The sequence below is a fragment of the Musca vetustissima genome, unplaced genomic scaffold, assembly GCF_032173495.1.
Source record: "Musca vetustissima isolate MV318-11 ecotype Yass unplaced genomic scaffold, APGP_CSIRO_Mvet_v1 utg5380, whole genome shotgun sequence".
Classification (NCBI taxonomy): domain Eukaryota; kingdom Metazoa; phylum Arthropoda; class Insecta; order Diptera; family Muscidae; genus Musca; species Musca vetustissima.
Genome location: NW_026879456.1, coordinates 179320 through 194222, shown reverse-complemented (window position 1 = coordinate 194222; position 14903 = coordinate 179320). Strand labels below are relative to the sequence as shown.

Here is a 14903-nt window from a genome sequence, read left to right as displayed (position 1 = left end):
ATAGATTCTGTTGTGATTTCAAGTTTTATGTTTTCGTTAATGGACATGTTTACTATGAAAATTAGAAATGTAATTAGTTACTTTGTAAAAAAAGTATTTTGAGAATAAAAAATCGTATTTTTTATCTACTAAATTTTAGTTGTTTTATTGGATTAACCTTCTGTGTGTTGGAGAAATTATTAATGCTAATATCCAATAAATCTATTAACATTTAATTACCATAACTATTTTTGAAATGCAGGCTTGTAAAAATATTTCAAAGGAAAAAAATATTTGAAATACCTAAATTGATTTTTAAATTTGGCTTTCAAAATGTTTTTTTTTTATAATAAAAATTGAATTTATACAAAAAATGTTTGAAAAAAACGTAGATTTGAGAAAAATATTTAAAGAAATACTGGGTGAGAAAATATATTTCGAAAACAAAATAATTAAAAAAATTGGCTATTAGAATAAGTGTAGTGTACATATCTATCGCCACGTGGTGCCCTCAAGGAAATGAAAATCACTCGACAGCCGTGGTGCCATGGATTTTAGTGTTTGTCTGCCATCGAATCACACATCCTTGGCGGTGGAAAAAGAAAAACTTGTGGAGAACGATAAGAGGCGGTGGTATTCCAAGGTGGATATTGTGGTAACAACACCGGGTCGTCTGGTGGAACATTTGCTTGGCACTAAAGGCTTTTGTTAGAAAAATGTTAAATTCCTGATCATCGATGAAGCAGATCGTATTATGGATGCAGTCTTTCAAATAATTTTTAAAGTTTTGATTTCAATTCTTTAAAAGCATAAAAAGGAATTTCAAAATGTTTAGAATTCTTAAGAAAATAAGTTTTGTAAAAATATTTGCAATAAAAAATTTCATGCTTGAATTCTACATTTTTGAAAAAAAAGTAATTATTTTTTACAAATTTAAATGCTTGGAGAGAAAAAATTTCTAGGTTTAGGGAAAAAAATCGCTTAAAATGTTTAAAAATTAATTTTGTTTTAAATTCTATGTTTTGAATTTTTAATGAAACCCCGATCTTAGATTTTTGAAAAATATATTTCATTTTTACCTTTCTTTAATAAAGCATAAACCTTACCTGGTGTGTATTTTTAAAGAAAAGCCAATAATATACAATTGTTTAAAATTCAAAATTTTATTTTTTGTTTTTGTTTTACAATTTCTATACTAGTAAAAAAAGAATATGGAAATAATATTAAAGTTTTTTTTTCAACAAAGAATGTTTTGCATTTTGTTTTTCAATTAAATATAAGTTATGAGCTAAAGCATGATTAGATTTCAATTGACTCGGCTGATATCGTCATGCTTTTTGTGATATAACTTGTTTTTGTTTTGTACAAATATAATATAAAAAAATGTTTTTTATCTAAAAAAAGTGAAGAGCAATACAATTTCAAAAAATATGTTTTTTTTGTAATATATAACATAGTATATAATTATAAGTAATAAAATAAACAAATGTGTTTATTATTAATTTAAATAAAAAAACTGGTTCTTGTCAATGGATTGCATTTTTTTTTAGTTTTCATTGTTTTTGGAATTGTCCATTTTCAATACACTGTGTTTGTTTCGGGAGGGAGAGGGGCGTTGAGTTTTGTGCTAGGCACTGCAAAGTTTTAATAAAAAATCACTTAAAACCAATTTCAATATTGACAGTGTAGCAAAGGTAAAGTAAGTTAAGGTTTAAAACAAATTAATAAAAATAAAAAGGAAGTGGGATGGGGAGTATTTTAAATTAATAATGTTGGAAAAATATTATTTCGAGAGGAATTTTAATAATAAAAAAACAAATCTCCTTTGCAGAGATTTTGAAAACAATTTGACACACAAGATATTAAAAGTTATCACAGCCAGGTGCCGTACATTTGTGAGTACAACAAACTCAAGGTCATAAAATGTGAGGGGCGGGGGAGATGAGGTTTTGATATAACAATATCAAAAGCAATATCATCATGCGAGTAAAATTTGGAGACGAAGTACTGGGTGAGTCTCCTGGAGCATATGCCAGATATGCAAAAAAGTGTTGATGATTTGCAAAAAAATAAAAACATTTATAAATAAATACATTATTTTTTAATATGTGTGGTGTGGTCAAAATTTGTTTATATATCCTAACATCGCATTGAAATTGTTTATAACAACAATGTTTAGGTAATGAAAAATATTATTTATGCGATTCAAACTCAAAATGTGTCCAGTCTTTTTGTGATCTATAAAGAATTTTCTTTGTGGGGGAACAAGGTGAGGGTTGTTGGTGGTTTCTGAAAATAAAAACCCGACCAATCAAACCAAAACTGACTATATAATATATGAAGAAGCGGGCGCACAGGAGCAGCTGCAGCAGCAGCATTTTTACAAACTCCTCACTTGTAGTTTTCATTGCTTCTCAGCGCTAGAAACAAAATACTTATAAAAAAGAGACAAGGAGAAATGAAGAAGACAGCGATGACTACAAAGATTCATTTGATTGATTGGATAGTGGGTAAATAAAATATTTATCAAAAAAGTTAATACTATAACAACAAGTCTGAATTCTTCTCTGAATTGATATCTTTGTTTTTTTTTTCGGCGCGCTTTATATATTAAATGGTGATGATACGTTCGCGTTCATTGAATTGATGTGATATATTCAATTTGAAATAAAATTAATCCCTTCTCCCTACCACTTTACAGAGTCTGCAAAAAATTGACAATTTCGGGATTAGAATTAGCCACAGCATTAAATTTATCGGGATAACTTTCACGGATTTCCTTAAGCAGAGCCACAGCATTGTCACAGGTATCTTGATCAACAAATTCCTTTTTGTACAAGACGTGAATGGCAATGGCCAATATCTGTTCCAATGAAGGGACAATTTGATCCCTGGCTTGGATGTACAACAGCTTGAAGCACTTGAAGACGGTGGCATTTTCATCGAAATCTTCACGCAATGGCAAATGTTGCAAGAAAACGGGTAATACTTGATCCAAGGGTACCAATTGGCAGTTGGTCAAAATTAAACGGGCAATAGCACCACAGATGTTGTCCAAGGCGGCTGGCTCAGTTTCCTTGGAGACGGCTTGGGACAGGGCCATTAAGATGTGAGGATAAGCTCTGTAAAAAAAACCGAAGCAGAAACAAATTAGTATGGAAACGCAGGTATTTAAAGTGAAGATCAACTGAACTTACTCAAATGATTTCTCCTCAGAGTGTAGAACCAATTCGCCCAAACCGAATACGGAATTTTGTCTTGCCTGATTGAATTCATCGGAAAGACCTTCAATCATAATGGGGCACAATGTATCAAAATAGGTGGCACTGTTCTTCTTCAAGGCATCAAAACATTCAGCCAAGGCGCCATAGACGAAGGCTCGTTGGGATTCAAGGTCCTCGTTCTTCTTGGCCTTTTGCTGCGAAAGAAAAGAGAAAACAAAAAAGGAAATCATTAGATTAGAAAAACTCGAATTATATTACACGCTTGAAGAAAATTCTCATTTGAAAAAAATTAACAAAATTCCCATTTGAAAAAAATTGTTAAAAAATAATTTTAGATTAAAAAAAATACTTAAAAAGATCGATCGATACTTAAAAATAATTCGAAAAAAGTTCATTTTTAAACTCAAAGGTAAAGGAAATATCCTTAAAAATTCTTTCTTCAATAAATATTGAAAAAAATTAAAAAATCTACGTTTAAAAATATATTTTTTTTTACAAAATCCATACTGACAAAATTTCCCGGTTAAAAAAATTATTTAAAAAATCTTTTTTTTTTTTTTAATATCGAAAAATTAAAAAAAATATGAACACAACTGAAAAAATATTTTTAAAAATCAATGCTTGAAAAAATATTTAAAACAATGTTCACAATATCCTTAAAAACATTTTAAATATTTGACACTTGCAAAAAAAATTAATCCACGCTTGAGAAATTATTTAAAAAAAGTACACTTTAAAAATTCTTCGAACAAAAATCAAATCCAACTTACCAATTTTGTCAAGAAGATGGGATAGATACGACCGAAGTACAATGCAAATTTCTCTGGGGCCATAGCATGGCCGAACAAAGGCAACAAATTACCAGCTGCCTCAACAATAGCCTCCTCATATTCGCTCTCCTCCGTTTCCTCATCATCATTACCGGCATTGGGTTCGTCAAACTGGCAGGCCACCTTGCCCAGCAACACATCATTGATGCAAGTGAAAATCGTATCACACATCTTGTCATCGGCCAAAGCCAATTGTTTCAACTCCTTCAACAAATCCGAAAAACTTTCCAAAGCGGCCAAAACAACCGACACCTCCTCGTCATCACGAACAATTTGTCCCATTTTGGGTATGAGAATGGTAATGGCATTGGCCACACCCTGTACATCATTTTGCTTGAACAGAGCAATAATGAATGTGGCCAAGGCATCAATTGATACCTTACGAATATCCTCCTGAGGATGATCGATCATTTTGTACACGTTCTTATAGGACTCCTCCAAGTGGGGAATGAATGCAGCACCAGTATGTTGGGCAAATTCTTTCAATGCCAAAATGGCTTCTTCCTTTTCATCCAGATAGGAATTTTCAACACTGTAACCAGCAATGTTGTCCAAATCATCATCCTCACCATCGGAATTTTCAATATCAATTTCACGATCATCATTTTCGTCGTTTTCTGGGCCGGGTACAGTGATGACATCCTCCTTGAATTCAGGGATAACTTCTTCGGTGGACAAAATTGAATCGTAGAGACGAGTCATAATTTTAGGATAGACGGGAGCCATTTCTTCGTTAACGACCTCAGCGAGAGCGGCAATTAAATTGTACAAAGCACGACGTACATCGGGATCATCGGCCTCCTCCAACAGGGAGAGGGCAAAGTTCATGGTGTCGGTGGCCAAAGGCATAAAGTTTTGTTTGCCAATGGTGCGAGCCAAAGAGGCCAGCGTGTCAATGGCCTGGGAACGCAAAGCCAAAATATCTTCGTTTTCGGTCTTGACCAAATAGGTTTGCAGCATGGCAATTAATTGTTGGAAATAAGGCAACATATTTTCCTTGGCAGCATTGGCGGCAGCAGAAATGGCACTGAGTGACAATTCACGTAGACGTACCGAGTTGTTGGGATTCATGGCTTCGAAAAGTCTAAAGTAAAGAGAAAAAGAGAAATAATAACACGAACATTAATATTGAACCTTAAAAAACATTTTTTTAAAACAAATACAAGTTCTTGAAAAAATATTATAAGTTAATAAATGAATATTTTTACATAATTATTTTTTCGACAATAAAAGTAATTAATTTCTATAATCCAGATCAACATACCTTTCCATTAACAAAGGCAAATGTGGCACCAAGGCATTCTCCAAATTTTCACAGAATGTCTCCAGGGCATAGAACATACGATCGATGTGTTTGGGTTCAGTACCACCGCTCTGTTTAAACATAAATACAAATTTGGATATTAGAAAATTTACTCTTCAAACTAGTAACGAATTTTTCTTAAATAATAATTATTTTATTAGTAGTAGTTACATAATTAGTTAGAAGCGTTTTACGCTTGATTTGCAATTGGCTCATATAGAGTATGGAATTTAAGTCTTGTTTTGGTGTTGTGGCTGCTGCTGCTGTGTTGGGCCAGTTGCCATCATCATCAGCTTGATTACATTGATTTGCTTGAGGCCAAAAAGCCTATACACAGAGGCAGAGAGATAGAAGGAAGACCGATCGACCGACCAAAATGCAGCATTCACAAAACACAAAATACAGAAAATAAAACAAATAAAAACAACAACAACAAAACAAACGGTATTGTTGTGTGAAAAAAAAAATGAGAAGAAAAAGAAGTTCAAAAAACGGGAGGAAGAAGAAAAAAAGAGCCAAAGCACAAAAATTTTGCATTAAAACCAATTCTTTTGCGAGACTAGAAAAAAATCAGCATAAGGAAAAAGTGGGACCAATTTTGAAAACAGGGTTTGTTATTTGTTGTGCGCCTCTAACTTTGAAATTTATCTGTGCACTTAAAACTATTCGGAGAAGACCATTTTTGTACAAGACCAACTTACTCTCAATTCGTTGCACAGTTGTTGTAAGAATTCGAAGAGAATGGGTAAAATTTGTGGGGCAAACTTGGTAATATCGGGTTGCAAATGTTCCGAGAATTGTCCCAAAGCAAAGAAGGCGGCGTTGCGTACCAAAGGTGTGGGATCGGTGATACCAACTTTAACAATGTTCAACATTGTTTCCAAGTACTTATTGCAAATGGCCTCAGAGCAGCCTTCGGCAATGACAGCCATGCTCAAGTAGGCAGCACGACGTGGCAAAGGATCCTGGCCCTGCAAGGCAGGCTCCAACAATTGCAATAGTGGAGGAATCAATTTCTCTGGTGGTACATTCAAGGCCAACAGATCCATGGTTTGGGTGGCAGTGGTCATGGGATTTGAGCTATCCTCCCCCAAGAAATATTCTTCGTCATCTGGAATAGAAACAAACAACGAAATTTTAGAATTTGGTTTACTTCTAAATTTGTTATAATGTATAACTTTAAAATGTTATAATTTCGACCTTTACTTACCATCATCACCCTCTGGTTCGGTGGCCATTAAATTGAACACAACCTGAATAATGGGTTCAATCAATTTCTGCTTGATGATAACCTTCTTCTTCAGGCGAACCAACCAACCGATATAGGCCACAGTCTTAACGCGCACAGCACTATCCAATTGATTGTTGTTGGATGCTTCCAAACAGAAATCCAACAAGGGTTTAATATTGGTGGTCAACAACTTAGGTGTATAATCAGCCATGCTCTCCAAAATATCAAAAGCACGTACAAACTGATCGGGATCTGGCTGGACAGCAAAAGCTTGCAACGATTTAATAATCAATGGAATCGACTTTTGATAAGTCTGTTCGGCAGCATTGTGGCCCAAAATGAAGGGTACCAAATAAGTCATACCAGTCAAAATATTGAAAATAACCGGTGATGACATATTACCACTAGCCTCAGTGGCCATAAGGGCAGCGGTGAACATTTCACAAACCGATTCCATATGGGGTACAAATTGATCGGGTGCCACATCGGTCAAAGTGGCAAAGATCGATGAGCCCAATTCACTTTGCTTGGGATCGGCGGAACTGCAATGGCCATAGACGAATTTCAAGACTTCGTTCATGTAGGCACCGCCCTGCTTATCGCTGCTTTCGTGGCGTACCAAAACACCGACGAACTGGGCAATGGCGTTGCGCACCGATTTCTCTTGTTCGTTGACCAAAGCATTCAGCATGCCTTGTTTAATGCTGAAGAAATGAAAGAAAGAATTTAAAGAAATTGGTAATTTTTGAAAGAGTTTGATAGTGTCCACCTGTGGAAACTTACATTTGTTGCTGATCGGGTGGAACCATTTGCCAGTGACGCAATTTACCCAAACGTTTCTTCAACAGAACGGCCGAGTATTGGCGCACTTGAGCTTCCTTGTTGGAAACTACAATGTCGCATAGTTGGGGAATTGTTTCAGGACGTTTGTAGGCCTCTTGAAGGTCAGCGGTGGCCTAAAATAAAGAAAATGGAAAAAGAAAACATTAAAGCATTTTTTATAAAGAGGTATAGTAATTATCGTAAAATCACGTGGGCATTAGGCAAGACCTACAAGAAAATACCGACATACGTTCGTAAGTGTTTTTCTTGTGTTTTTAATATAGCAGAAATTTTCATTAGAGGTCTTATGTAAATAGACTAGATGATTTCTATGGACATAGGACCTTGTAGAGAATTTTTAAAGACCAAAAAACGTTTAAATGTATTTTATAGACCAAATAACCTCGATCGTCTAAAAAAATATTCTATGGAAATAGCTCTTACAAACTTTCTGAAATCAACATAAAACCATTATTTTTATACCCCTCGCCACACTCGGAGAAGACTGTGGTACAGAGTATTAGGTCTTTGTGCATATGTTTGTAACAGGCAAAAGGAAACGAGATAGAAACATGGTTCCTTTTGAGAATATGCATAGAATCAATTTCTGAGTCGATTTACGCATGTCCGTCCATGTAGTTTTGTGAACAAAGTACAGGTCGCATTTATGATCCGATTTGGATGAAATTTGGCATAGGTCACTTATTTGGCCCAAAGACGAACACTATTGAAATTGGGAAAAATCGGTTCAGATTTAGATATAGCTCCCATATATATTTTTGTCCGATTTAATGTAAATTGTGCATATAAGTCCGTATATATATTTCGATTTGCACGAATTTTGGCACAGCGTGAATGATATGTGTTAAGTTTCCTGAAAATCGGTTCAGATTTAGATAGAGTTCCCATATATATTTTTGTCCGATTTAATGTAAATGGTGCACCAAAGTCCTTTAATATCTTTCGAACTGCACGAAATTTGGCACAGCGGATTTCCTGAAATCGGTTCAGATTTAAATATAGCTTCTACATCTGACCAAATGAAAAATTTAGTACCGGTTGCAGAATAAAATGTTCATGGATCCAATTTCATTTTATTGGTCCTTTAAAATGTGACCGTCTGTTAGAATTAATCTGTTGAATATACCCAAAGTGGTGAAGGGTATCATATAGTCGGCCCCGTCCGACTTTACTACTTTCCTTACTGGTTTTTATCAAATTCGTGGCTTTATTTTTAATATTCTATGCCTCGAAAAAATATTTTTTAAAAAATCTACACCAAAAAATACACCTTAAAAATCATAAATGGATATTTATGAAACCTACATCTTAAAAATAAGTCTTTTAAAAATTCTACTCCTTGAAAAAATATTAAAAGGCTATAGAAAAAAATTTGTTAAAACCTCTTAAAAACGATTTTTTAATCTACGCCTTAAAAATATTAGAAAAAACATTATTTCCTGAAAAAAAATTGTTTTATAGAATCTAAGCCTTGAAAGAATATTTTTCTAACCTACTTCTCGGATTTTTTTTAATAGAAGGTCTTCTAGTCCTCGAAGACATTTAATTCAATCCAAGCCTTAAAAAAATACTTTTAAAGATCTACAAGGCGCCCTTCAAAAAATAATATTTTTTTAAAATGAAGACATGCGGGTCTTCTAGTCCCCGAAGACATTTCTTCTTGCTAAAGAAGAGATATAAAAATCTAGATCTTCTGTACATAGAAAAAAATCTAGATCATCTGGTATTATCTGATCTCGAAGTAATCCAGTTACTTCTAAGGCTTTTTGCCATAGAAGGGCTCCATGTCCTCTAGCCATACAGGGCATATACGACTTAATTTTTATAGAAATGATATCTCTATGTTGTCTTCCCATAAAAAAAAGCTCTTAGATATTTATTTAGAGGACATTTTATAACAAAAAAGTCTATGTATTCTGGCCTTCTAGTGTTGGTCTACCAAAAACATACCTTTAGGTATTCTAGCCATATATGATCTATCAAGTTATAGTTCTCAATGAATAGAATAGTTCTATATTCAATACCGATAAAAATATTGGCCTTTTTAATAACATGTGTTTATTTAATGGGTCGGCCGCCATCCCCCATTATTATTTATATCCAAACAATACCGGTAGTTTTATAACATTTATCAATTTGCAATAAAAAATCCAAAATTCCAAACAAACAAAGTAAAGCGTAACTAATTAAATGTTCCCGTGTCATGGATAAGAAATTTATAGTCACCAGAGTACGACGACATAACAACAACAAAATATTGCAATGAAATCTGTGTTTACTTTATCTTTAGGCAGAAAAGTAACACCCTACTTGCTGACACAAGAACGAAACTGGGAAATAGAATATACGATGATGAGTGAATGCCGGCGTTTGACTCTCAATATAAATTTTCTGTGAAATATAACAAATTAGTAATAAAATAAAAATTGAAACTAAACATTTGGCCCACACGCAAAAAGAAAGCAAGATTCTGTCGGTCATGTTGTTGCGGGCTTTGTTGGGATTTGTGTCTTAATTACCGCGTGGCAACATTTCAAATATATATTTTTTTTTTTTTTTGCAAAAAAAACTAATGGTATTATTTTATAAATTTCAACAAGATATGCTATACTAAATTATCTATGATATACAGCCAAACAATGTTATAAAGGCCCACAGAGAAAATTGGAATTTTGAGTTTCTTTGGGCGAGAATGTCAAGGTTCTTGGAGGTCCTACTGTAAGTATAGAAAAAGAGAACAAAAACAACAAAATGTGCACATATTTTTTCGCCTTTTTAATGGCAAAATCAAAAATCTTATCAAACAGACGAAAGAACTAAAAAAATAAAATAGTTGATGGTGCGCTTGGCTGCAAGCAGACATTCGTACAAACATTCAAATGGAAAGGTCATATCTATACATAGTACATATTTTCAAAATGAAATCTATATAACTATATTTTTTAAGTAATTTCAGATGACGTTGTGTTCTAATAAAAATGAAGATAAAATCTGATAGGAGGAGTGGATGAGAGGTTTACTTTTTCAGCCATCGCCGCCTAGTAACAACAGAACTAATTTTTACACCCAACTGCATTTGAAGCAAAAACGAAGAGGTTATTTTTTATATTGCAAATAGTTGTTGTTGTTAGCTATACAAATATATGTATCCTATACAAACTACCACAGTGTGTAGATTTTATGACTATTAAAAATACTATTAACATAAGAAACTAGTGACGACTAAATGTAAACCACATTTTCTTTTGAGGCTTTAGATAAACAGAGAAATGTAAAGAAAATTTGCAATATAAATACGTACAGAATATTTATACAAAATATATACATACACACACGATAATTAGCACGTTCTATGGTTTACAAAAAAAAATTGTTTATTACTTTTCGAACAAAATAAACGGTACTGAAAAATAAACAAATCTTTGTTAGGAAAGTCTGGTCTTGTGACAGTTTTGTTTTAACAAAACGACATTTTTCGCATACCATTCCGATTTTAAGACAGGTATTCCATTAGATAACATAGTTTTTTTTTTTTTTTTTTTTTGACCTTTGATCTTTAATTTTTTTTTATCTTCTGGAGATCTCCTATAATTAAAGATCATTGGGTCTAGATTGTATAATAAGGCCGAAGCACTGCACACACGAAATGTATTCCATTTAAGATGAGAATCCTTAGGCCTAATGTTAAAAAAAAATTTCGGCCCTAAACTTGACTTGTCCCTAAATTTGTACATTTACCCATAAAAAATTATAATAACAATAATTTGTAATCCATTCCTTAAAATGCTTGATTTAAATGCTTTTCAAACGTAGATTAAAACCAGCGAGCGGAACAGTACAGTCGAACGGGGCCGACCATACGATACCATAACACAACTACCGCGGAACTCTTACTTTCTGCGGATGTTTATTTCGAGCCTGGGCAATATTTCGTGATATTTGCACTCTCTTGACCGATTAAAGATCAACCGCACCTCTTCCTTACACTGACATATTTTTCGAATATTCCCAATATTCATTACAGCCCTTCTAGTTACTTATCGAGATTCCCTTCACAGTGGTTTGTGTTATGATGTTAAAAAATTAAGTTTTCGGTCCACTTCATCCCAAAATTTGTTTTGTGATCATCACCGAAAATTATAGGCGTTGCCCCTGACCATAACTGGAACCTCTTGGAAAATTTTAAAGCGGTCAGCGCTTTATTTCTGTCCTCTAATGTTAATGGGTTACTAAATAATATCTGAATACGTAAACACCTATAAATATTTAAGTTTGACGCGAGCTGTGCTAGTATGACCATATAGTCACAGCCCAAAAAATGATCCTGTCGATTATCCTGATAAGAAAAAAATTATACAAATCAATTTTTAGGATTCAGTGACCCACAATTTAGAGACGCTGAAAGTTCCGTCCCAAAATTCGAAAAAAAAATAATTACAGCACTATTCGAGTTAACTCCCACATCCTAGTACATACGAGAATATAATTGGTATCAATTTAAAGACCAACCATTCCTCTTGGATATACTGTCCACTTCTCGATCTATGTCCTTCAGGAGTAAATATATACGACATAGAATACAAATTTTATAATTTTTCACACAAAAGTCTATAAGCTATTCTATTTATAGACCTTGACCTATAAGGAATCTATTCTACCTGGAATACCTCTTCAGTCTATAAGAGGCTATCTAAAGTTAATCTATATATTAAAGTCCTCTTATTTTATCTATAGTAGACCACTTCTATACTCGCGTATCCACAGGAGAATATTTGTAAAATGTCCTTTATATTTTTTAAAGAACACATTTAATGATCCATATAAGTTATATTTGTTGAATATGAAACCTTGGTAGTTTATCCTTTATTAGGTTAAGCACTTCATATGCATTTTGTCATTTATCTTTAGTTAAATAAAATTGAATTGAAATTGATATATCATCAAAGAAACGACCTCCTATTTTTATGCAAGACCTATTCCAGAGGTAACTATTTGTGTAAATTCCTTTATTTATTTTTGGCAGACTCGACGAAGTTTCTTCTTCGCATCAAGATGTGTAATTTGAAAAATTTTAATTGATTTCTTTAGAGAGAGATGTTGTTGTATACACATACAGACATTTAAATTTTATCCATAAATGTGCGAAACACAAAACAACAACAATAATCTCTATAATAATTTTTGTTTGGTTTAATTCATGTCCAAATTTAAACAAATGCCAGCAGCAGCTATTAGGAATACTATATGGAATATCAATTACGCATGAAGCGCCAGAACACAGACATACTTCCACATACCATGCCGGTTAGCTGCCACCAAGCAACAAGCAGGCAGAGCAAATGTTTCGAACATTAGTCACTGGAAGAAAAGCACATGTTTCCAAGATTTCTAGTTGTTGTGATGCGTGTGTATGTTCATCAGGCATCTTCCCAAGAAATTAATTTAATGATATTTTGTCTTACAATAAAAATTAATTATCATAGAAACAATTGTTGCTAAAGGCTGACCACACCCCAACCCCGCCATGAGAGGGCTAGTTGTGACATTCGAAAATATTCATTCATTCGGTCCATACATTTTTTTTTTTGTTTGGGGTTAATTGTAATAATTAATGAGAATCATCATCTGAAGAGGAAACTAGTTAATACTAACTGGAGTAAGATAATTAGGAAAATATTTAAATGGCATACATATGTACAAACATATTTACCATTTACGGCCCAAGGCATTAGACGAAGATGTAAACATTCCATGGCACCACCACCATTCATTAACGTCATCATCATCGCTACAACAAAAATCCCCCTCCATTAAAATGCCCATAAATCAGACAAGAAATTCCTTTACTTAAGGCATTTTCCAGAGAGACGGCAACCCACTTTATCTCTTTTTTTGTTGTTGTTATAAAACGCGCGCCGCCGAAACACATTTTAGCAAAGCAACACACGCACACACACCACACCACATATTGCAAATTTTAACCGAAACAGCAGCAGCAGCGGCGGCATGAACAAACCGAATAACACAAATGCTGCTGCCGAATCGAATCGCGAAAATCGAAAATGCAATAAAAGAGCAAACGCAAAGGTAGAAACGAAAAACAAGAAGAAGAAGCACCATAGGAGAAGCACTTGCAAAAAAAAAGAAAACGCCATCAAATTTTCAGTCGTCCCCACGTGTTTTTCGATCAGAACATTTTTCAATAATTCTTCCTTCAGGCATTTTGTGCAAAAATGGGAATTATTGACCGAGGAAGAAGAAGAAGAAGACAACAACTTACCTGTTTAATCAGATTATTATCGGCACACAACAAATTTGCAATAATTTGCTCCATTTTTTCTACTTTTCGTTGTTTATTCTACGGCTGTCAAAACTTAACCAAAAAATGTTTTTTTTTTTCAACTTTCCAGAAGCTTATTTTTTAAAACGTTTTTTCACGTAGTTCGCAAAAAATACTTTCGCTTGGTTCTACGACGAACAGCAGTAGCAAAAATATCCTTTTTTATTTGTTCTTTTGTGTCCTTTGTTCCCAACTCTCCGGCTAAAATGTAATTCCACCTTTCCCGCCGTCTGTTATTTTTACTTACGAACGATTGCAAAACGACTGAATGCCATTTGAAATGACGACCCGTGAAGTAACCAATTTTTGTCGGCTCAGCAGCATGGTTGTCCGGTAATAGGAAAGTAATCGAATACTTGGTAGCACTAACGAGAATGGGGGAATTTTTTAGAGGAGGTAATGGTGTGTTCGTTACTTTTTTCGAATATTTAAAAAATCGATGTTGGCGAACTGGAGGAGAGAGTCTTTTAGAAACGTCCAAGAAGCTATGAGACTTTAGAGGGGGTCCGTCGTTATAGACAATCAGAAGCATGTTTTTTATAAACGATCAAAAATGAATATTTATGGAGTCTTTAGACGACCAGAAGGGAGTTTTAATAGACGTCTTGAATCGAGTCTTTATAGCAATCTTAAATGGGGTTCAATCCAGTCTTTATAGACGACCAGAAGGAAATTTTTATAGCTGCGCTGAAGGGAATCTTTATAGACGAATTGAAGGGTGCCTACATAGACGATTAGATGGAAGTCTTTTTAGACGTACTAACAGGTATAGACGACTAAAAGGGTATTTTAGTAGACGAGCTCAAGCGGGGTTCAAGAAAGTTGTTATAAACGACGGGGTCTTTATAAACGATGAGAAGGGGGAACCTAAAAGGAAGCTTTTATAATCGACCAGAAAGGAGTCTTGTAAAGTACATTTTATAGACGACAAGAAATGAGCCTTATAGACTACCTGAAGGGCGTTTTTATAGATAAACTGAAGGGTGTTTTTATAGAAGTCCAATAGAAGGTACATAAACTGAAGGCTGGGAGTTTTAAAAGACAATCTGGAGACCAACGAGTTATTGTTGACGATAATCTATACACAAACTAAAGGGAGTCTTTATAAACTACCAGAAAGGATTAACTAAAGACAAGCTGAAATGGGGAGTTT

General features: G+C 33.9%; 1 protein-coding gene across 1 annotated transcript; it reads right to left on the bottom strand.

Annotated features, from left to right (window-relative positions):
• Nucleotides 1-2674: 2674 nt before the first annotated feature.
• On the bottom strand, nt 2675-13781 carry LOC133324363 (importin-4-like). The gene is made up of 8 exons (XM_061533206.1): nt 13691-13781; nt 7351-7523; nt 6547-7271; nt 6038-6447; nt 5298-5407; nt 3974-5117; nt 3177-3397; nt 2675-3101 (listed from the first exon to the last, which is right to left on the bottom strand). Exons 1-8 carry the CDS (start codon nt 13742-13744, stop codon nt 2675-2677), a joined length of 3264 nt encoding a protein of 1087 aa, XP_061389190.1. The 5' UTR covers nt 13745-13781.
• Nucleotides 13782-14903: the final 1122 nt, after the last annotated feature.

Coding starts and splice junctions, on each gene's coding strand:
- LOC133324363 (XM_061533206.1), bottom strand. CDS start 13,744: ATGGAGCAAATTATTGCAAATTTGTTGTGTGCCGATAATAATCTGATT. Junction 7,272..7,350: donor CCACCCGATCAGCAACAAAT/GTAAGTTTCCAC, acceptor TCATTTCTTCAG/CATTAAACAAGGCATGCTGA. Junction 6,448..6,546: donor CGAACCAGAGGGTGATGATG/GTAAGTAAAGGT, acceptor TTTCTATTCCAG/ATGACGAAGAATATTTCTTG.